The sequence below is a fragment of the Macrobrachium nipponense genome, chromosome 33, assembly GCF_015104395.2.
Source record: "Macrobrachium nipponense isolate FS-2020 chromosome 33, ASM1510439v2, whole genome shotgun sequence".
Classification (NCBI taxonomy): Eukaryota; Metazoa; Arthropoda; class Malacostraca; order Decapoda; family Palaemonidae; genus Macrobrachium; species Macrobrachium nipponense.
Genome location: NC_087219.1, coordinates 53,379,925 through 53,404,705, shown reverse-complemented (window position 1 = coordinate 53,404,705; position 24,781 = coordinate 53,379,925). Strand labels below are relative to the sequence as shown.

The following is a 24,781-nucleotide window of genomic DNA, read 5'->3' as shown; positions in this document are numbered from 1 at the left end:
CTCTATAGATCTTACAGACACTTACTATCATGTTCCGATAGCAAGAAACTTCTCTCCATACCTAGGCTTCAAACGAGGAAAACAAGCTTACTCATTCAGAGTCATGCCATTCGGGCTCAACATAGCGCTCGGAATATTCACCAAATTAGGAGAGACAGTAGTGCAAGAACTAAGAGCCCAAGGGGTAATGTTAGTAACTTACCTAGACGACTGGCTCATTTGGGCAACCAACGACGAGTGTCGCAAAGCAACAGCCAAAGTAATAGAATTCCTAGAGTATCTGGGTTTCCAGATAAACAAAGAAAAGTCTCGCCTAATCCCGGCGTCCCGCTTTCAATGGTTGGGAATCCAATGGGACCTAAACTCGCACAAACTATCTCTTCCATCCAAGAAAATCAGAGAGATAGCGAAGGCTACGAGACAGTTCCTCAAGAACAAAAAGGCTTCTCGTCGTACCCAAGAGAGAATTCTAGGTTCGCTTCAGTTTGCCTCAATAACAGACGTCCTGTTGAAAGCCAGGCTGAAGGATATCAATCGAGTCTGGCGAAAGAGAGCCAACAACAAATTCAGAGACAAGATCTCTCTGATTCCGCCGATATTGAAGAAAAGGCTCTGTCCGTGGACGGAACCCCGGAGTCTCTCCAAGTTAGTGCCACTGCAATTTCCCCCGCTATCTCTGATAGTCCACACGGACGCCTCTCTGAGCGGTTGGGGGGCTACTCACAGTACAAGAAGGTTCAAGGAACGTGGTCAAATACGTTCCGCCAGTTCCACATCAATGTCCTAGAAGCAATGGCCATTTTTCTGACCTTAAAACATCTGGCTTCAGTCAAAAACAGTCATGTAAGATTAGTCTCGGACAGCATAAACAGAGGCGGCAGTCAAAAACAGTCATGTAAGATTAGTCTCGGACAGCATAAACAGAGGCGGCAGTCAAAAACAGTCATGTAAGATTAGTCCCGGACAGCATAAACAGAGGTGGCATTGGTTGCACCCAACTGGCCGAAGAGCAATTGGTTTCCTCTTCTACTAGAGTTGAATCTCCGTCCCAGACGGATTCCCTGTCCAGAACTGACTCAGGTAGTACAAACTCGGACTGTGTCAGCTTCCTTAAGAATTCTAAATGCCTAACTTTATGGACTTCATGAAGTTTGCGGCCCAAAAGGATGCTAGTATCGATCCACTAAACATCCTGTTCATAGAATCAGATAAAAGAGAGTCAACACTCAGACAATATGATTCTGCAGTAAAGAAATTGGCCATCTATCTAAAAGAATCAGATGCCCAAAAGATGACTACGAATCTGGCAATTTCATTCTTTAGAACCCTGTTCGAGAAAGGTCTAGCTGCTAGTACCATTACTACAACCAAATCTGCCTTAAGGAAGATTTTTCAGCCTGGCTTTAGTATTGATTTGACAGATTCGTACTTCTCTTCTATCCCTCGAGCATGTGCCTGTCTGAGACCAGTGGACTGCCCCCACACGGTCTCCTGGTTCTCAAATGATGTATTTAAATTAGCCTCAGACACTGATAATGATTCATGCTCATATATAACCCTTCTCAGAAAAACATTATTCTTAATGAGTCTGGCTTGACCAAGAATGAAGACCCACAAAACAGGTGGGCTCCATGGAAAATTATACCTCTCACACAGGATGCATCATTGTGTCCTATTGTCACTCTAAAATCTTATCTGGCCAGAACTTCTGAAAAGTCTTCAGGTCCTCTTTTTATTAGAGAGAAAGGCGGAACCATTTCCTTAAAAGGTATTAGACAACAAATCCTTCATTTTATTAAACAAGCCAACCCGGATTCAGTCCCTCATGTCCATGATATCTGAGCAGTGGCTACCTCGATTAACTATTTTCACAATACGAACTTCGAGGATCTGAAGAAATATACGGGTTGGAAATCTCTGGAAGTATTTAAACGCCACTATCTCAAGAATTTAGAGGCCCTTAAATTTTCAGCAGTGGCTGCAGGGAGCATCGTCTCCCTTGAGATGACCGAGTCTTAGAACTCTATTTTCTATTCCTTTATTCTGCTTAATTTTTCCCTTGATACTCATTCCTTCCTACCTGCCTCGCTCATAATCCCTACCTATCTCCCCCCTGGTTCCAGGCTGGTTTGCTTGTCAATCCATTGCCGGACTTGTACATAGTGTATATGGCCTTTTTTGTATTTCTTACCTGTTGTTTTACAGAATAGTATGTATCTGGTCATATTGGTTCCTCCTGTCCTACCATTGTATTTTATTGCTTTACATTGGTTATTAAAACTTAATTTTAAGAGTACATTTAAGTTTTCTTGTTTCTTTACATTGGTTATTAAACTTAATCTTAAGAGAACATTTAAGTTTTATTGTTCCTTATATCTTTTGATTTTGTATCTTCCAAGCTTATATGGCCATTCTCTGATACTATTTCACCAGCCGACACAGGTCAAACCCAGAAAAGGGATTTTGACAAAGGAAAAATCTATTTCTGGGGGAAGACCTGTGTTGCCCGGTGAACCCATCCCTCTCTTTTCCTGGTCCCCACCCTGTAGCCAGCCCAAGCTTGGGTGCGTAATCCAGGAATGAAGCCACCGGGCGTGAGTTGTAGTAGTAGCGAGCGGATGGTAGATGTTGTAGTCCTTGTAACGGCACTTCCCTAGAGAGGGACTTTGAAGGGAATCTTCTAATTGGCAGAAGACCTGTGATAGTGGCCTCCACTCGCCCCTGTGCTTATACCGACACCCTATGGTGTTCGAGCTGAGGGTAGTGACTTCAGCATTCCATTTAGCTTTTTTCTGTGGTATATTTAGCATCTATTTATACCTAGAAATGCGTGCTACAGTACCATTTCACCGGGCGACACAGGTCTTCCCCCAGAAATAGATTTTTCCTTTGTCAAAATCCCTTTTTCAGCATAAAACACCAGGGGCATATAGTTTACCCTAATACCTATGTAATAACTCTCAATAAAAATTTTAAATATAATTTGCATAACCTTTATGGTCTGAACGGTATTTCTGCAAATGTATGTATTCGTTAAGACATAACGGCGCTAGCAGCGCTGTTAACCGAAAATTGTGCCATAAAAGTACCTTAAAATACCTTTTTTTTTCAATGAATATTTTTGACAACTGCCATAAAACCGATTCGCCGCTAAGTGATTGCTCCATTAACTGTGGGCCACCTGTATTCTCATATTATTATTGTATTATAAAATGATAACAAAACGGTCAATGTTTTGCTTTGGAAATCAGCTGATGGCGAATAAGAGTTTATTTTTTCGTGTATTTAACTCTGTTCTGTGCAAATTTTCTTACTTCTAGTTAGCATACATGAACATCTAGATACTTTATTTATATGAGACAAGGTCATTTTTTGTTACACAACAAATTTTTAAGTTGAAATATGACTTGAATAAGCCTTGTTGTGAACTAAATTATTGTTTTTCATTAACAGATTGACTTGGGAGCATGTTTATTGTGTAAAAAAAAGACATGATTCCGTTTCCTATTTTCACTTGATTTCATCGTAATACAAGCTTTGTGTTATTCATCTTTTATTTGCATGAAAACAACAGTAAAATTTGTTGTTTCAAGCCCAGTAGTTTTGATTAAAATGGTTCTCTCTCGATTTTATCTGCAGTTGTGTTTGATGGCATAACTTTACTGGAGTTTTATCCTTGTTGCAGATTCACGATAACAGTCATTAGCAGCTTAAACAGTTTTCTCAGCTTCAGCTACAACTTGGTTTAAATTTAACAGCATATTTCCTTGCTGATCTTTGATTTGAAGCAAATAAAGTTATTACATATAAATATATCAGTCCTATTCTACATATCGTCATTTATAACAATTATGGGAACTGTTTACTATCATACGATGGTTGAAATACACCAAACGGATGTTGCTGTTATCCAATTAGGTTGTACTTAACAAAAAAGCTAACAGAGTTCCCCAAGTCCAGGATTGTAACCCCCCCTTATTACTGTTATTTCTTATACAAAAAAAAAAAAATGCTTAAATAACGCATTTTTAATTAATGCGAGCTCTCCAGGAATGTAACCCTTGCGTTAATTGAGAGGTGACTGTACATTATCAAGATTGGTGTATATATTTCTATTAAAGTATATATATTTCTATTACAATCTTACAGATAATCTATGATACCATAGTTATCAAGGTCAATAATGATTCTCTCCCCTTTTAGCAAGCTTTTGTCGGGAGCTGCCAGACATCCCCTAAGCTTGGAAGCCGGGGTGGACTTCCTTTGTTGTGGTGTCCTACCTCCTTATATCCAGGGTCATCAGCAGGAGATCTGCCCCCTTGCCAATCTCCTATTGGTTGATGGCAGCAAGTTAAGTTTTTCATTGATTGCTTGGGCCAGGCCTCAAGCCACTTCCGCTGCTTTGATGGTTGCGTGGCTGCAACCTTCAGAATCTTCCAAGCTGTGCTGTGATGTTGCTAGGTTTTGCATCACACTGCATTATGTCACAGCCCAAGCAACCTATGAAAAACCCAAATTGCCACCATCAAACGAAAAGAGATCGACAAGAGGCAGACCCCTTGCTGACGACCCCAGATATAAGGGGGCAGGACATCATAACAGAAGCAGTCCACCCTCAGCTTCCTAGCCTAGAGGATGTCTGGCAGCTCCAGACAAAAGCTCGCTAAAATAAAAGGAGAGAGAGAGAGAGAGAGAGAGAGAGAGAGAGAGAGAGAGAGAGAGAGAGAGAGAGAGAGAGAGAGAGAATCATTATTGACCTTGATAACTATGATGTCATAGTTTAGTTTATCTGTAAGATTGTAATGAAAATATATACGTATACACTAATATTAACCAAGTATTTGAGAATGACCTCCACAGGCACTCTAATAGCATGTTTAAGAAGCACAGAAAAAGCCAATATTTGTAAAATAGAGAAGAGTCCCTACAAGCTTAACGCTGCTGAAGTAGCTATTATTTTTAATAAAGTATGCTTGAGAGAGGGACTGCTTTCCAAATAATTATAATATTTTATTGAATATACGTAATGGCAGAATTTACAGAATTTATTTTGTACAGAATTCTCTCAATTTTCCTAATGACTTGCTTCTCTAGCACACTGATATTTCTAAGCAGCTGTCCGATGTCGATCATGCTTTCAGTTATTAATAGAATTTGGGGCTGGTGTTTTCAAAGATGGCGGGTCAGGGACAGGCTAAGAGTCAGTTGTGCTTTTTTCAGGTTTCTAAAGGACGTCTACATGTTTCAGTCCACCTCGTTTTGGCCATCATCAGGACAAGATCGCTGTGTGCAATAAGCTACTTCAGTGGGATTCTAGGATTCGCACTATTTATTGCAACTAAGTGGCTTGAGGAGTCTGGTACCCTATTTTTTATTGGCTGCTGTTTGTGGTGTTGCATGTGATGTCATCATGGGGACAGTTTTTGATTGGCTGTCCCCTCTTTGCGCAGAGCCCCATAATCATCGGGGATGGTGGAGGTCTTCTCGAAGAGTGTGCTTCTAGGTCATCCTCAAGGCGAGAGCCTGTGCTCTGATCACCCTCAGGATTTCAAGGGACGTCTCCAGTGTGAAAGCTAATACTTCTATCACCGGATCAATATAAGTGTTAGCTCCGCCCACAGAGAGGACAGCCAATCAGAAACCATCCCCATGATGACATCACACGCGATGCCACAAGCAACAGCCAATGAAAAATAGGGTACCAGACTCCTCAAGCCACCTACTAGTTGCAATAAACATAGCGAATCCCACATAAGTAGCTCATTGCACGCAGTGATACCAGCCTGATGATGGCTTAAACATGTAGAAATCCTTTACAAACCTGAAAAAAGCACAGGAAATACGGATTGACCCCTGATGACTACAGCCTGTTCCTGACCTTCGAGACACCTGAATACCCATTGCCGACTCTTAGCCCGTTCCTGACCTGCTGTCTTTAATAAGACCAGCCTGAAATTCCATTGATGACTGACAGGATGATGAACATCAGACGCTGCTTAGAAATATGTGTGCCAGAGAAGCAAGTCATTAGGAAAACTGACAGAATTCTGTACAAAATATATTTTGTAAACTCTACCATTATATTCAATAAAACATGTTTGAAAGAAGGCCTATTTCCAGCATACACCACAATAATAATATAATAATAATAATAACAATGGCAACAGAGGGGAGAACTCAAGAAAGAAACAGAAGGAATGCTAACATCTCGCGGAAGTACAATATGAAAAACGAGACCATAAACCACATAGTGAGTGAATGTCCAGCACTTGCACAGAATCAATACAAAAGAGGCACGATTCAGTAGCAAATCCCTCCACTGGAGCCGATGCTAAACACAACAGCTATCTTGCAGCAATAAGTGGTATGAACACCAACCTGAGGGACTAATAGAAAATGATTAGGAAAAGATCCTATGGGGATATGGTATCAGAACAAGATGGGCAATACATGCCAACAGACCAAACGTGACATTAATTGACAAAATCAAGAAGAAAGTATCATTCACTGATGTTGCAATGCCATGGGACACCAGAGTGGATGAGAATGTGAAAAAATTGATAAAAATCAAGACCTGAAAATGAAAATCATATGGATATGGGATATGCCAGTGGAAATGTAACAATAATAATAGGAATACTAGGCACAATCCCAAGATCCCTGAAAAGGAACCTGGAAAAACTAGATGCTGAAGCAGCTACAGAACTCGTGTACAAACAGAGCACATTCGTAAAAAAAGTGATGGACTCCTAAGGAGGAAGGATGCAACCCGGAACCCCACACTATAAAAACCGCCCAGTTGAATAGGGTGGCTCTGATAGACAACAAAAATAAAAAATAAATAAAAAGTAATAATAATAATGTCTTACCTGACTAGACTTGAGAATATTTACACACTCCTCAGAGACCGTGTCTCTATTTTTCTCCAAAAATCCAGCACATTCATAGCCTACTTTGTCAGCAAAATGTGCAATAACAAAAGATGTATTGGAAAGTCTTGGCTTGCTAAAATGGTCCCATTTTTTGCACTTATCATACAACTTTTCAACCCATGATTGATCTGACCCTTTGGGCATCTGGAATTGAGAGAAAGACAAGTATTTAATTTATACTGTTAAATGACATTAATAAGCAATAAACCATTAAATAGAGTAATTTCAACACTGCTTAGTGTATCAGATGCCGCTATGACAGTTACAACAAACATACATTCAAGATATACTTACTCTACATTCTTCATCAAGAAGATCAAGTATGCCTAACTTGCTTTCAATAAGATCAATGCAAGGCTGATTGTCATAAAAGTTAATAAATTCCCACTCGATCTGTTCCTTTACATATTCTTCCTGTTCCAGTTTGAACACATGCTGTAAAAGTCAATGAATGAAGTAAATGTTACAAAAAACATAAGTAACACAGTCCATGGTAATAAAAGATGAATTATTGATCAAATAAAACAAGAGACGTATTGCTACGATACAAGTTCCCCCTGCTCCTGCCATCACCATATAAGTGAAATTTAAATCTGCATGTCAAACAATTTTCTTAAATGTTATAATTCTTTAATTAAATAAAGGCCTTTAACTTATTTTTCTTCACAACCTAGTGTGATGTCTTAAAACTGTATTATAACTGTATTATAAAAACTGTATTACAAATACTAGGTCTACATGAATTCTGTAAATACTAGGATAAAAGCCCATTAACAGTGCTGAGCAGAGCATAAAAGTTCTTGCTAATGGCTGAAAAGCAATTTAACACAAAAATTAAATAAAAGGTAAATCTTGAAGTTTAATTTTCTTCCCAATGCCATTAACCCTTAATGGACAGATTGCTCCTTGAGAGTAGTAATAACAGGTTTGGTGGTGGACAAATTGAGCTTGTAGATAAACGATATTACACGCCATCGATTTTGAAAGAATCGGGCGGGAAAGAGGTGCAAAATCTTCTCTAGCCCATACATTCACTAATGGCAACTTTTACACTGGCTAATACCACAAGTTTGGCATCTCAGGGCATCAGTTCTGCTTCTGACTTGAAGGGAGAATGTGCTGTGTTTTTATCTCACAAGAAACCAGCCCAAGAAGAGCCTTTGTTAGGCTCAGAGGTCTGGATAAACTAATCCTTTATAATAATAATTATCTCACGTGACGTCTTTTTGTAAATTTGCTTACAAATGTACCAAGGGATTGCTGTTGGTTTTTGTTCTTGTTTTTTTACAATAGTATAGCAGTTGTAAATTTAATTTTGCAAAGAAAATTGCAAAGAAATATTGGAAAAAACATACAAATACAAAAGTTACAGTCTCTTCATTCTTGCTAAATTTACATAAATATTTTTCAATAAATATGCTACGAATTTATTACTGATTTTATTTATTAGCTGTTCTGATATTGTGTGAGCTATAAATTATAATTTTACAAAATAAAATAATTATTTTTTTAGAAAAAACATATGTATGTTGGTAAAATTTACTATTGTCTTGTAAAAGAGCCCCCACAATAGGTTGTAAATTGTCATTTTCAACTTTTCATGGAAGGTAGGGAAAATTTTTTAGAATTTTTTTTCCTTCTACATATATATGCATTTCCATATATATCTTCCTCTTTCCATTGCTGTGTTTTTTCCTTTTCCATAAATTTGCCAATCTCAAAGTTTTGCCGGCATGAGGTGCCGCATATCGATTTATTATCCCAGCTCCTAAGGCTTAATCTTAAATTTGTCCTCATTTTCATGAAACTTTCATACATACAGGAAATAATTTACACACTCACTCCTGGCATATTACTACAAAACAATACATTCTTTTACTGACTTCTATGCTGCCCTATTTATGGGCTTTGTAACATTTTAACATTAACATATGAAATATACCATACGTATATACTCACTTATCATGCGACTTTTGAAGCCCTAATTTTGGAGCTAATTTTAAGGGGATTGCATCTTGCATGAGATATAAAATTCGAGTATGTAATAATCATATATTAGTATCATATGATAAAATACAAACATAATAGATATGCATCTTTTCCATGGATATTTTAAAATGTTTTGTTTTACTTCACTGCATCCAATAACATTATATGTATTTTCATATCACTATTTGTTTATATTATAAAATGCAAACATAGCAATCAATTTTGTTTTGTCTTGGAAATCAGCTGAGGCCAATTGCAAAGTAAGTTTGTTTTGCTGTGTTGAACTCAAATCAGAGCGACTTTCTTGCCTCTAGTTAGCGCAAATGAATCTCAAGATACTCTATCTATATGAGACATGGTCATTTTACGTTATACAAAGTGTTTACAAGTGGAAATATCACTTGAAAATGTATCTTTGGTGAACAAAATTTAGTTATTTTTTTCGTTAGTAGATGGCGCTGAAGGCATGTTTATTGTGTAAACAAAAATCAACATTCTGTTCGATATTTTCACTTTATCTCATTAGAATACTAAAAGCTTTATATATTTATCTTTTACTGGAGTGAAAACAGTAAAATGTGTACTATTCATGCCCAATAGTTTTGATTAAAACACGTTTCTCTCAAATTTTGTTTACGGTCGAGTTTGATGGTACTATACCGAAGTTTGCGAAAGTTTCATCGACGTTGCCGATGCACAATAATGATCGTTAGTGTATTAACATTCTTTCCTCAACTTCAGCTAAAACTTACAGATTAAACTTAGCAGTATATGTCCATGCCAATCTTTTATCCAAAGCGAGTAAGGCTATAACTCCAGTAAACTTATGCCATCAAACACAGCCGTAGATAAAATTGAGAGAAAATTATTTAAATAAAAACTTCAGGTCTTGAAAGAACATTTTACGTAATATTTTTACACAATAAACATGCCCACAACGCAAACTGTTAACAAAAAAAATACTTTAGTTCACGAGACATTAAATTCATACTTCAACTTAAAAATACGTCATATGACAAATTACCTTGTCTCATATAAGTAGAGTATCTAGATATTTTATGCTAACTAGAAGAAAGGCAATTCACTCCAAATTTAGTTAAATACGGAGAAATAAACTCATATTCGCCATCAGCCAATTTCCAAACAAAACACTGACCGCTTTGTTAGTATTTTATGATACAATAATATGAGAATACATAAAATATTATTGGATACTGTAACTTTTAAAATAATCAGAAAAAATGCATATTCATTGTGTATTTATTTTGTAAATATACGTAGCCATCAGCAGCCTGACATTGCTCAATTAGGTAAGCTGATGTCGGTCCGAATCTGATTCCCGTTTCGTGTCCATTTATATTTTTATTTTACCGATATGTCATAGTCAGAATGCACTGAAACTCCAAAATTGGCTTTTATTAATAAATTACTAAATTACATCATATATGTAGTATACAGTATACTGAAGGCTAGGCTACTGTATTCGTATATAGTATACGATATATGTACCACGATATCATCATCGTATGCCATATATGTATAAAGTATACAGTGTAGTGTAGGCTAGGCTACCCTATATGTATATATGATACTGATTACCCTTGTGTAGGCTACGCTAGCATAATATTCTTACGTTAAATTAACATGGGCCGACTTATGTCCAAATCAATTTATGACTGGTTGTTATAACCAATTGCAGTAGTAAGTTGACTACTACCTGTAATGTAAAATTTTTTCAATCCTATTCTCATTAACGTCATTTGTAACATAACTATGGTAATTTTTTACTATCGTACAATGGTTGAAATGCAAGCAAAAAGGCTGTTTTTATCGGATTGGTTATTCATAGAAAATCGGCTGTTTCTGGGTATGCGTTTTCCAAACAAGTACATATCATTACTACCGATACTTTTTGTATTCTCTTTTACTTTTAAAACTTAACTAGAAGATGGGATAGATTAAGAGATGGAGGAAAAGGGGTTAGCCTAACTAAAAAATGGAATAGATAAAGAGGAGGAAAAGACGTTAGCCTATTGCTAAATTTTGGTCTCATAAATTTAACTCGCATGATACGTGAGATACATGATAAAATAATTTTTTGAGGGTGAAAATTTGGGGGTCGCATGATATGCGAGATCGCGTGATATGCGAGTATATACAGTACTTGAATAAAAAGTAAAGACCTTGCAATATTAAGAATTTTACCTGGATATAAAATACAACTCTTACCTGATTAAACTGTTGCTGTAGCTTCTCATTGGCATAATTGATGCAGAACTGTTCAAAACTATTGATTTCAAAAGTCTCAAACCCATAGATGTCAAGGACACCAATGAACCTGAAAAGGATGAACAAGGATGACAATGAGAAATGAGAGCAAACTACTGCCCTGTAACATTCCACGTGTATCTTTCAAATAAAATGTGAACTAGAAAAACTTGATTGAAACTTAATAAATTATAAGAGTAAACTTCTTTAACTGCAATGCAAATCTCAGCACATAGGGGTACTATATAAACACGCTTATACTAAGTCCTTGCAATCATAAAACTGAAAAACTGAATTTGAACCTTAAGATCCCAAATTTGGAACTGAAAACTAAATTAGAAAATTAAGATCCCAAATTTTGAACTGAAAGCCAAATCTGAACCTTGAGATCCCAAATTTTGAACTGAAAGCCGAATCTGAACCTTGACATCCCAAATTTTGAACTGAAAACTGAATTTGAACCTTAAGATCCAAAAAAACATCTACACAGATTCAAGTAAAATAACACTAAAAATTACCTTCATTTATAAACCCAATAAAAACTTCAAAACAGTGAAAATTTAACATACTCATTTCTTTACCAAGCCAGAATATGCCTTAGCTGCCAATAGCCTTATAGTCCACTGGACTGTATTTATAAAATTTGTATTATATATTGTCTAAAAAAGTTCTAAGTGTTACTGATGATAACCTCAAAAACACCAAAAATTTGGAGAACAGTAAATGCTATAAAGCCACCACAAATATGTAAGGAAGCAAAAAATTTATTAACAGGCCTACATTTGGGGAGGTGAAAACCACCCAACCTGGACACGTCTGGTATTTAGCTTTCGAGACAAGTACGAGTTCTGTAAACAACATACCTATATGGCCGAGTTTTGGCAGCGAAACATTTGTTGATTTCAGATACAATCCAGTCAAACAACTTGGCATATATATGTTTTGATAAAGCATCTCTAGAAAATGTTGCCTGAAACAAAATAAGAAAGTAATTAAGGAAACTTACCCTAAAAATTATATTTGAACAACTTTAGGAAGTACAATACTACTATATAAAAAGAGCAATTTATTGACAACAGCTGTTCTTTTCAGACGTTTTACCCATTGCTCATGCAAAACCAAAATAAACTTAACGCAAATAGTATTTATTTATATGTAAATATATATCTATGGAGCTTAGTGACTGATAATTTTCCTTCAAAAGACTAACCTCGGTTACTGTCATGGGTTTATTAAAAACTTCTCTTCCACTGACAATCTTCCTGTGACACAGCCATTTCCTTAAGTCGTCAACATCTACCCCAAACAAATCTGAGGCTATTTGTAGCGCTTCATCACCTTTCTGTGAAAATAAGAGTAATACTTCTCAAGAGAACCTCAAAATAAGCCATCTGAGACTTAATCTACTATGTACTCGAGAATTGCTTCCATCATCTTCATAAAAAAAGAAAAAAAATTACCAGCAAACCAAGTTATCTGTTAGAAGATGATTTAGAATAAGTACGTATATTAGAAAGAGTTGCATAGTAAAATTCTCCACTTTCACACTTGCTGAGTAAATTTGTAATGTCAATTTTGATCTTGGTCAGGGGATGAATAAAATCCTCACTATTTTCTTTGCATCTCCATAATAATAAGAATTATAAAGCAGTCTAACAAGGTAATTAGGTTGCATTTCTAGTTTCAGGGGGCCTGTCCTTACAATAAATTCATAGATGAGAGGAAACCGTTAGAGCAAGGTAAAATGTAAGGAGTTGGACAGCAAAACAAGAAGAGGTCAAAGGAAGCTTGAGAAAATATAAAGGTAGAAAGCAATGCAGTTAGGGCTGAAGGGACGCACAATAGAATTCTTTGTACCATTCACAGCATGTGCTTGGCTTGCTGTGAGCAGTACCCTCCAATAGCCTCTAAAGTTGCTTACCAACCTGTGTCCCAGAGGTCAATTTTTTAACAAATTATTCCTCACTTCAACCTTTGTGTTTACAGTCAATTTCTCAAAACCCATGGGAAAGTAGATATTTGTTCCTAGCACTCAAACATCAACAAAAACTGTTTTAATGTTAACTTTAAATACAATCATCTTCATCCTCCACCTTAAAGAAAAATATGCAAAGCATCATACTCCTACTCTTTTCTTAGCTGAAATCAACATCCACAAACACTATGCCTCAAATCAACCACAAGTTCCTTGCAGTGTTCTCCAGCAGCCAGAAGCATTGCTTACTTCCATTTAATTTTCATGCATATTCTCTGTCCTCTTTTTCAACCAATCACTAAACTTCTTAGGTTTACTCTACTTACCATGGTTGGGATTTGAAGTGATTCTTCTCATTTGAGACGAATAGCTTCAAAACACACCAATGAATCCTGCAATGTGACTCAGAGGTCTGGTCAAACTTTATATTAGCAATAATTAATACTAAATATCAAATGCAGGGTACTTCAAAGAGGATATGTCAAAATGGAAGTAAAATTTTCTTAGTAAAGACCACAAGTCTTTAATAAGCTCACAGCAACTTCAGGTAAAGTGGAAGTATCCATTGACCAACAGGATGACAAAGTATGTATCCAGCAATTTAAGGCTAAGGATATTCAGACAGCTTCCGATCAAAAATAACTTGATACATGCTGTAACATCCCCATGCAATAAAACCCAAGTCTGTATGATGTAAGAGCAAAAGGCCTTAATAGCATACTGTGTTTACTACATGAAACCTGATCATTCATGGAATCTAAAAACACTAAATAGTTTAACCAGACCAGTGAGCCAGTCCATAATTTTGCTGCAAGGGACTAATCTCCTCAGTCATCAAAAGGCCTTGTCCATGATGTGGATCTGATCTCCTCAGTCATCATTCTTGTAGAGTAGTTCTATTTAGGCAGCTCATAATAGATAACGTGTTTCCCTCGGCAGTTTAAGGAGTTTTTGTTTATATTTTAGGGACAAATGGCAAAATTTTATTTCCAACTTACAAGCTTGAGTTCTCTTAGTGAACAGGACTGTTCGAAACTTCTGAATAACAAAGAGATTTCCCAGGATGAAGAGATGTCCACGCCTTTCAAGCACAAAACCAAGTCCAAGGCGGCTCTGTAGCCTTTGACAGCTGAAACAGAAAGAAGTTTCTCAACCCTGAGGAAGATCAGAAAATCTGCTATCAGCTGAACAGAAGCTCTGAGTGGAGAGAAACCCCATCAATGACACCAATCACAGTAGACTGCCCATTTCCCTGGTAAACTGCTGACGAAGATTTCCTGAGATAGCCAGACATCTGGCCCGCAACCTTTTGAGAAAAACCTCTCACTCAAGGATACTTGATAGTCTCAAGCCATGAAGAGACAGGTACTCTGCTGGCGCCATGGGGGAATTTCTCTTGGAACTTCGAACAGAAAGAGCAGAAGGTCCAGGAACCACTCCACTTGAGGCCACAGAGGTGCCACCAAAGTCATCCTGAGATTTTGAGAACTCATTAGTACTTTGTTCAGAACTTGACAGATCAGGCAGAATAAAGGGAAAGGTGTACACCTCAAGATTATCCCAAGGATGCTGCAAGGCATCCTCTGCTAGAGTATGAGGATCCAGGACAACTAAACAGTAAACTCCAGCTTCCTGTTGAAGCAAGTGGAGAAGAGGTCTAGCATAGGCCTTCCCAAACGTGAAAAAGCCTGTCTGCCATGTCCTGATGTAGAAACCACTCTTGCCCAGGATCTGATTCTGGCGACTAAGCTTGTCAGCCACCACATTCCTCTTACCCGGAAGGTACCTGGTGGAGAGCTCCATCGAGTTGTCAATTGCCCACTGGTGCAACTTGAGTGTCATTGAATGGAGTTGGCAAGACACCAGACCCCCGTTTGTTTACATACATGACCACCGTGATGTTGTCTGACATCTGCATGATGGAATGACCCTCTATCCTCTCTCCAAACTCCGGCAGACCTAGGAAAACTGCTTCCAACTCCAAAATGTTGACATGAAGCAGTTTGTCCTTTGCACCCCAAACACCCGAGGCAAGATGATCTTCTAGATGAGCACCCAAAAACAGGAGTAAGTCTGGAGGGGGTGAACGCAGAGGGACTCCCATCATGAGATTCTGGTCGTCCAACCACCAACAAAGGGGACCAGAATTCCTTCAGTTTCCACCGTAAAAAGCGAAGGTGAAGGCGACCATGAATGACCAGCTTCTCCAGAGAAGACAAAATCCCCAGAAGGACCTGCACTGGTGACTGGCTGTTCGGACTGTGACAGGAATGAGGATGCCACCGACCTGAACTTCTCCAACCTCTGGTACGATGGAAAAACCCTTGATGCTGCTGCCTATATCCATACCAAGATAGAGAGCTCTCTGGCTGGGAACCAGATTGGACTTCTCCAGATTTACTACTATGCCTAGCTCTTGACAAAACTGAAGAAGGCAATCCCTGTCTTGAAGCAGTTTCTCCCTGGAGCTTGCCAAGACCAGCCAGTCATCAAGATATCTCAACAGGCGAATCCCTTGAGCATGAGTCAATATTGAGACTAGGGCAAAGACCCTTGTGAACACCTGAGGTGCTGTAGTCAATCAGAAGCAAAGGACCTTGAACTGGAAGGCTTGCTCTCCCAGGCTGAAGCGAAGGAACTTCCTGGACAAAGGGTGGACTGGAATCTGAAAGTAAGCACACTTCAAGTCTATTGACAGGAAATTCGGAACCAGGAAAATCTGACTTTAAAACCCCGGTGAAGGACGATGCACTTCTTCCACCTCACCCTTGGCCAGCTTCTTCAACACTTCCTCCCAAAGAGCCAAGTACTTCAGAGAGCCTTGAGCATCGGTCAGATCGAGAAGAGGTCTGTCTAAGACGGGGGAGAGAAGTCGAAGGGTAGTAGATACCCACTGCATTTGGCCCAATGGCCCACCAGGCATCCCCTACCCATGACAATGGAGAGAGTAACCCACTCTACCGACGACCCCCTCTGCTCCTTCCTCTAGAGCCCCTCCCAGCCTTATAGGGGCGAGATTGAAAGAGACGCTGTTGCTGTCTTGACTTTGACAGAAAAGCAGACTGAGAGGCTCTCACACACAGAAGTTGAATGGCTAGTCAATTTGACAGAAGACCATATGGTCTGCCATTGCGGAGGGGGAGGAGGAGGATGAGAACTAGCCTCCGATTTAGATACTGCCAGATGTACTACTAGCCTATCTTTGGTATCCCCTTGACACTGGTCAATCATATCTTCTAAATGAGTTTTTGAGAACAGAAGCTGCAACTCAAGGAGATTCCCGTTCCAGCGGGCCGACAAGGAATCCAAATCTACTGGTCCCACCACATCCCTCCTAGCCAGGAGGAGGTTGGCTCACAAAGTCACATTAAGATGACCTTGATACAAAATGGCCGTAGCCACAGACTGCAATAGCCTGACAAAGGAAAGAAGAACCGACTGATCCTCCCTCGGTGCAATCTGACGCTATCCTGGCTACCGTGGTGGACCACAAGTCCAACCAGGACACAGTCTGGAAGATGGCAGAAGCAGCAGCCTTCATAGCTAAGGCATCTTGCAAAGAAAGTGAATGACCTTCAGACCTAACCTGATCCAGGGTCAAACCAGGCTTAAGATGGAGATGGATCACGTCTGAATTTTGGTGACGGGGCATCAGCAGAACCACATTGGTGGAATAATACTTGCTATGCCGCATGAAAAGAGGAGGAAGGAACTTTGAGGACCTATTGGAGCACAGAGAGCCATCTCGGTCCAAAACCAAGGCGTTAACACACTGCAAGAAAGACCGAGCATGCCCCGACAGGGGAAGCTCAAATGAGACCTTAGTATCTTGCCTTGGATCTAGCAAGGCCTCTACACCAGTGGTTCTTAACTTGGGTGGTGTAGCCCCCTAGGGGGGCCATCAGAAATTTCCAGGGGAGGCACAAGCCCTAGAGAAAAATGAAAAAATAAAACTTTCTCATTATAATATTTATTCTCTTAAGGTTAAGGAACTAATATTCAGAAGTTAATAAAAAATCCAAAGTATCGCCTTATAACGTTACTTTCTTAGAGTTTTCTACTATAGTTAGGCTCATTGGGCTGACCATGTTTTGTAATTATTGACCTCCCTTTCTATCCCTCGTAACCCCTTCTTTTTCTCATATTTTTTTCTTTAAATCCGTGAGGGAATTTTACTCATACATGCAACGGGAACGTGAAAGAGAGGACCAACTCTTAAGAGGGGGCGTGGTAATAAAAAGGTTAAGAACCACTGCTCTATACCCATAGGGGTCATAGAAGACTGAGTCTGCATTCTACACCCAAGATTATTGAACTCATGAATAAGATCAATAATCTCTGAGAAAGAGACAGAAACTCCTGGCTCTCCCCTCCTCTGGTTACAGCAAAGGAGACCAACGATGCGAAGCAGAAGGCTTGGAAGGATCCTCATGCTTCCCTAACATCACAAGAGAGGCTTCCCTAGGAAGCCGGGCATCATGCCTCCCACTGGTTGAAGTGGAGTCCCTAACTATCAAAGATCCTACAACAGAGAGCTCCAGTAAACAGCCAAGCAAAGAATCTCATGCAAGGTTTCGAACCAACCCATGTACGCTCTTGTGCGATGAAACCACATACACGTTCACGGGACAAATCACGTACATGGATGCGCGACACGTCAAGTACTCGGCCTTGTGATGACACACGAGCATGGTCTCAAGACAGAGAACGATGCTGAAGCGAATATCCTGAAGGAGAATGATCCGTAAGGTCCTGGTCTTTGGAAAAGAATGAGAAACAGGCCGCGGATCTGAGTCGCTTCACGTTCTCAACCGTCAATCACAACACGTTTGCAGAGAAGAATCCTTAGAAGGAGACACTGTCGTAGCAGGCACCTTCGACTTCTTAACCAGAGCCTTATCATCTTTACAACATACTGGAACAGGTACAGGAGACGGAGATGGTTGAGATGGGGGACTAACACTTCAATGGCCACGTACATGTGTGTTTAAGAGAGACACACGGCCAAGTAAAGAAGTCAGCAAAGCACTCCTCTCACTCACAGAAGATAACACCACAAAGTCCATAATTCTTCATTTGACTCAAGGGCGAGTAGGAGGAGGAGGAGATGAATTAGGAGATGGAGGAGAGAGGTTACTCCCTCTACGATGTCTCTTGCTAGAAGAGGAGGAAGAATTACTCCTTCCACAACTCTTCTTGCCAGAGAGCAGAATACCTCTCTCAAAAAACAGAGTCCAGCCTCTTGACCATAACTTGAAACAACATCACCGATGGCTTAACGAGAGGTTGTAATGATCTCATAGGTGAAGATGGAGATTACACACAATGGGAGGCGGACACCACCACAACTGACATCATAGTCTGAGCGAATGCTGGGAGTCACGTCATGACATCTCGAATAGCAACGCTGCTCGATGGCCTCACTGGCAGAGCGATACACAGTGACCCAGTAAGCGTTGAAATTGACAGAGGAGGCCTGCTAGGAGGCAGCACATGAGAGCCAAAGTAGTGCAGGCCTGGAGGTGGGGGACAGACGAGAGGGTTGGAGGGGGGTGACGAGCACCCAAGAAATGCGAGACAAGGCCATCCAAAGAAGGGCACCCCATAGGCCTAGAGACGCCCAAACAGCCGCCATCTTGTTTGATTCAGAATTGCATGTAGTATGGGGATCTGTAATGGTAGCAGCCAAAAACCTGGAGGACATAAATCCCTGAATACCCAGGCATATGCATTGATGAGGCTTAGAAGAATTGGAGGACTCAATGATAATCAACAAGGCACAAACACACTGAAACAAAGAAATCATGGGCAAACAAAGCACCCAGCTTGAGAAGGAATGCACAAGCGACTACTCTCCAAGGCAGTCAAAGGAAGACTGATGCATCATGGGGTACTATGCCTGGTTGGTGACCAGCTTCTACCTCATATATGCATGAGTTGCCAGATGTCACAGATTCCTTGCTTCACAATCTTTGATTGTTTTTAACTGGATTCCAGCTGGCGCAAGATTATCCTATTGTTAAGACCGAAGGTTTGTTCCACGTATGAACAAATCACTGTCATCTCAAACATTCCGGCAACAATTCATGACAAAAGGCATCATTTAATCTGTTTAGTTGACAACACCTAACAATAACAAAGGATGAACTTTCAAAAATGTTTGTTTACTTGCACAGGAAACATCAAATTGCCCTATACTTACACTAATAGATGAAGAATCAGTGCCCGATTCCTCAACTGTAACATTTCCTAGATGTAAAATACCAGCTAAAATCCTATAGATTTGATCCTGTGATTTCTCATGAATGCCGAGTAGATTAAATGCTTGGCAGGTTTCATGGAAGTCTGCACCATCATCTACACCATCAATATGGGGGCTAAAACCTTGGTTGAGATAATGAAAATTATCTTGGTGACCTGGAAAATAAAAGTCATTATGAGCCTTGCAAAATATTAAAAACTTCTAATTTTTCAGTTAAAAGACTCCTGGTAAAATCAGAGAAAATAAAATGTGCACAATTACAAGATTTACATATGTACTGTACAAAATAACAAAGCAACATCAAAATATAATGGTGAAAATTAACCAAGTCATCGTGAAAATGTACATTTTATAGATACAGTATAAATAATTCTAACATTTTGAAGGTACTGTATCACCATAATGAACTTACAGAAAATAATGTAACCCTCACCACAGCAAAGCATCTGATCTTAGTGGAACATTACTACATACTTGCATTTTCTACGTCTATCTTTATTTCTTACCCTTAGCATTCAACAGTATAATTTTACAGTAAGTACATCATAAAAAATTGCATTTTCAAAAGCTTAGTCAACTGCTGTACATTACATAGCATTTCTTGCATATCTACATTTTGCATTGTTGAAAAACAATGCTAAATACATATCAAGCAAGTGTCTATCTAGAGATTTTCTCTAATTAACATAGAAATACTTTCATTTCTTACATTACTATTCTAGTTGCATTTAACTCATTATCAAACTATTTGGCTCTTCTCTTTGGTCTAAAGAGACTTTTAAACCGTGAAACCCAGACATATCCTGAAATTCTAGGTCCCAGAAACAATACAAATGCATTGCAAACAATTCTGAGAGGAAAGTGTGTGTGCACCATGTGTGTCCAAGGAATGGTAAACCAATACTGCACATTGTGTGTATCTGAAAGAACTAGAAATGTGAAAACTTTTGGGGCTACGGCCATACTTGAACATAGTAAATACTGCAGTACAACGCAAACAAATTTATCTCCATTAAAGGTTCCACTTGCAGATAGCATCATCATCATGATACCAAGAAACCTTTCTTCAAAGTGTAGTAAAGCTGATAAAATGTATATAGAAAGTGCTGTTTTTGAGAAAAGAATTATAAGAAAACATGAAATGCTTTAGAAAACAGAAAGAAAGATACAAACAGACTTGTTTAGCTACAAATGTATACAAGACAAAAACTCTCAAACTGTGCTCGTGACATTGCAGCAACTTGTAAGCCAAAGTATACAGGTTTTTATTTCCAGATCCTGTATAGTAATTAGCAGAAGGAAAGTAAAATTAAGACTAAATTATGTTGCACTAGGAATACCATATATACTCAAATAGTGTTTGTAGGTAATTAATGTGAATGCTTCAATATATATTTTCCTCTAAATATAGTTCTTGGACAAACCTTTCTCAAACTTGAAGTCTCCTTGCCTAATCATAAGTTATAGATGGAATGGCAATAATCAATCTTGAACAGAAAGAAATAAGAAAGTGGGATCCTCTATTACTTTATGTTAAATACCAAAGATCACAAAATCTTATTTTTACTTTAATAAGATTGGGTGCTCAAGACATTCCTACAAACAAAATGGTTTTCTACAATCTTCAAAATTTATCCTCAAAAGTTCTTGAAATTTATTTGTAGAAAACTACTACTCATCAGTAAATTGTTAAAACTACTGTAAAAAAAAGAAGAATGAATAATGTACAGCATTCAGTACAATACTGAAGCATCATGGACTTTCAAAAATTAAAGCATCACTAATATTAAATTTTCATATACCACTGTACATCTAAAATAATAGCAAATATATTAACTGAAAATATATTATGACACTGATTTTACGATATACTAATTCAATTTCTATTAAGCATAACATCCACATTAAGACAAGAGATTTGGAAAGGCCAAATGAACTTTGAAGATGGCAATTTCCCCAATGTGACAAATTATTGGAAATCTCAAACCTAACATATTTTTGCAAAGGTTAAAATTACCAAGGAAAAATGCATAACTTATTTTGATTTAAAGGTAAAATTAAATAAGGTAATATAAAATTCTAAGGAAGTTCTGAAGCATTTACATACCAAATGCCTGTTTTCTTTGGAAACAAAATATCAGTTTTATTAAATTTATCTTTGTATTTGATGAAATCCCTATGTAGTGTTTACAGACTGTATTATAAATGCTATTCATTGAATCTTAAGTAAGTTTACTGTATCTGACCAGAGAAATCATGCAGTCAATATTATGAAACAATTACTGCAAGGCAGTAATCTTAAATGATCCTTTTCCATACAATTCCTGAAATACTTTGATTATGACAGCATATGTAAATGAGAATTCTATACACTTCATTCAGTATGCTCTATATTCTCCTATTTCACTATAATTATCCTGAATAAAAAATTTATATTGTATGTATCATGACATTTCGGCGCAACTAACCATCTACATAACAAAAATACCATATAGGGTAATACATTACAGGGTTAAACATACTCAAGTATATATGGTACTGTAAACTCTACTATCTAATATTACATGACCATAGCTTGTTTATTTGACCCTTGAATAATTTACTTACCTAAATCTCCAAATATCTTTATAAATTTAGGTTCTATCAAGATTCACAATTACTGAAAAGGTTTACTGATAAAATTACTAATCCAATAACATCCCCAAAAGGTTACTTTAGCAATAATAAAAATTAAGGCATGTTTAATGACACAATTAACAAGCATATGACCTGCAACAGATTATGCAATATTTCCTTCTACTAATTACAAGACATAAACAAGCAAGAGACAATAGTTTCTTCATGAGAAGCTTCATCATAGCAGAGAGGAAACTTTCAACTGAAGTCATCTGTAGGATCCTCTCAGAGATAACCAAAATGTATCATGCTAGAAAAGCAAAGCTCATTTCCATCTTTTTTTTTTTGCAATAGCTGCATCATCACACACACACACTCATCGCTCACTGAACCACACCCTTGCGTTTCTTCCTGGGTGTCACTCGCGGAACGGCCTGAAGTCCTTGGTTCAAGTAGTGGAAAGTTTCTGGAGCTCCTAGAGAAGAGGAGCACGGGATATCATCAACACAATCACTATACTGAATTCATATAATAAAGCCTTAGTGAAGACATGAATAAAGGTTGCCTGAATTCAAGTTTGAATCATAGCCACCAATAATAATGGCCAAATCAGGAAATCCTTGTTCAAATACTACATGGCCATTGAACCCACAATGCAAAGGAAATTACAACTCTTTATTGGTAGGTTAACTAGATAAACAAAAAATATTGTTTTCAGTCCCTAGCAAACAGAACTATACATTAACTAAAAGTACAGTAATTACATGTACGAACATTCAAACACAACCTTCCCCTCTCTCTCTCACTGTTCTGTGTAAATATCAATGAAAGAATAAGAACCTAAAGGCTAATTTGCATTAAAAAATCTCCACTTGCTCAAAAACTCTCATCTGCTATATAGTAAATACTATGCAAGAAATAGCTTTTTTACGTATTTGCCTCTTTGGAGACCACAAGCTCATAAATTTCTCATGTTTTACTGATGAAAAACCCATATTTATTCATACCAGCAAACTGTACAATTTTGTTCATTTACCCTACTTCTTTACACCTCTGTTGATAACAAAGCTCTTAAAATAATGTTTCGATCACAGTTTCAGAAGACCAAATTCTCTCTCTCTCTCTCTCTCTCTCTCTCTCTCTCTCTCTCTCTCTCTCTCTCTCTCTCTCTCTCTCTCTCTCTCTCTCATACTTAACTGCTTTTTTTTATTTCTTTTACCTCAATATAAGAAAAATTCTCTTTCTCAACTTTTGCATACTTAATGACTTTTCATTTCCCTTATCTCACAATGTAATAACAATGCTCTCTCTCTCTCTCTCTCTCTCTCTCTCTCTCTCTCTCTCTCTCTCTCTCTCTCTCTCTCTCTCTCTATTTTTAATATAATTATTGACCTTGTCAGTAACTCCTTAACTAATCCAAAACCTCATGCTATTACAGTATTCAATATGAAAACTCGAGGTCTTAGACGATAATAATAAAGTGACATATACTAACTTGCTATTATAATTATTACTGTATCATAATTATAATTATTATTGACATGCAAATTACACTGGTATATAGAGCAGGCGAGGGCAGGGGTTGGGTGTACAGTTGACAGAGTGGTTAATGAGCCGAATCAAGATGGTCACGGGTTGTTGATGAAATTGGTCCTGGAGGCATTGCAACCTTCTAGGCCTAATCAGTGTTGTTAGATCGGGGTAGGTGTTGGCTCGGGTACCCCCAGCTGGTGTTGCCAGTATTATAATTCATCCAGGTGATATGCTGATGTTACCTCTCACACTCTCTCTCTCATTGGTGTCTAGTGCAGAAATTCAGTTTCTTTCACTGTGTTAATGCTTGGTTTTTTCCAATAGATGGAGTGCCTCGAGAAGCCGTAAGGGTCGGCAGTCTGTTGCCTGGTCTAATAATTTTTGTGCTCGAAAGAGAAGAGTTAGAAAAGAGTACGAAAATTATAGATAAGGAAACAGACTGCAGACACCTATGGCTTCTTGAGGCACTCATATAGGAAAAAACCAAACATTAACACAGTGAAAGAAACTTAATTTCCTCCCAACTGCCGTAAGGAGAAATTTAATAAATCAGCCTGCACCAGATACTGATGAGAGAGAGAGAGAGAGAGAGAGAGAGAGAGAGAGAGACATATCACCTTGATGACCTTTATTACTGGGTACATCAGCAGGGGGTACTCGAGCCAACATCTACACCCATCCAACAACACGGATTAGGACGATAACGTTGCAACGCCTCTGGGACTGATTTCATCATAAACCTGCAGCCAATCTAAATTAAGCTCACTAATCAACCTGTCAACTATACACCAAAACCCCACCCCTGCCTGCTATATTATATCATTATTATAATTGTTCTAAAGGGATCACAATAATATAATTATTAAACAAATTATTATTATTATTAATTATTAATTATTATTATTATTATTATTATTATTATTATTATTATTATTATTATTATTATTATTATTATTATTATTACATAATAATAAAAATAATAGCGTATCTGCCATTTAATTTAAAATATAATTTTTTCAATGACTGCTAATGTTTTTGTATGGTTCAACACAGCATGGTCTAATGAAAGGCAAAGTCTGGTTATGTTTATGAGGAGGTATCGCATGTGAAAGTGGTTTAAAACCTGTCAAGACAGTTTTTCTGGCACTCATTACTGACTGGATGATGCTTCTCCCATATGAGAGTGATGGTCCTTTGCCATAATCT

General features: G+C 38.0%; 1 protein-coding gene across 8 annotated transcripts in view; it reads right to left on the bottom strand.

Moving 5' to 3' along the window:
* The window catches only part of LOC135203197 (unconventional myosin-Va-like), a 354,286-nt gene that overhangs the window by 192,377 nt on the left and 137,128 nt on the right, over positions 1-24,781 (bottom strand). For 6 of the 8 annotated variants that reach the window (XM_064232942.1, XM_064232943.1, XM_064232939.1 and 3 more), the window contains 7 exons: positions 22,440-22,517; positions 19,367-19,581; positions 12,400-12,531; positions 12,053-12,159; positions 11,151-11,259; positions 7,227-7,367; positions 6,870-7,076 (listed from right to left, as the gene is read on the bottom strand). In XM_064232942.1, coding sequence (XP_064089012.1) covers positions 6,870-7,076; positions 7,227-7,367; positions 11,151-11,259; positions 12,053-12,159; positions 12,400-12,531; positions 19,367-19,581; positions 22,440-22,517 — 989 coding nt within the window. The remainder of the gene's footprint in view (positions 1-6,869; positions 7,077-7,226; positions 7,368-11,150; positions 11,260-12,052; positions 12,160-12,399; positions 12,532-19,366; positions 19,582-22,439; positions 22,518-24,781) is intronic. The other 2 variants (XM_064232946.1, XM_064232941.1) reach the window with 1 other exon arrangement.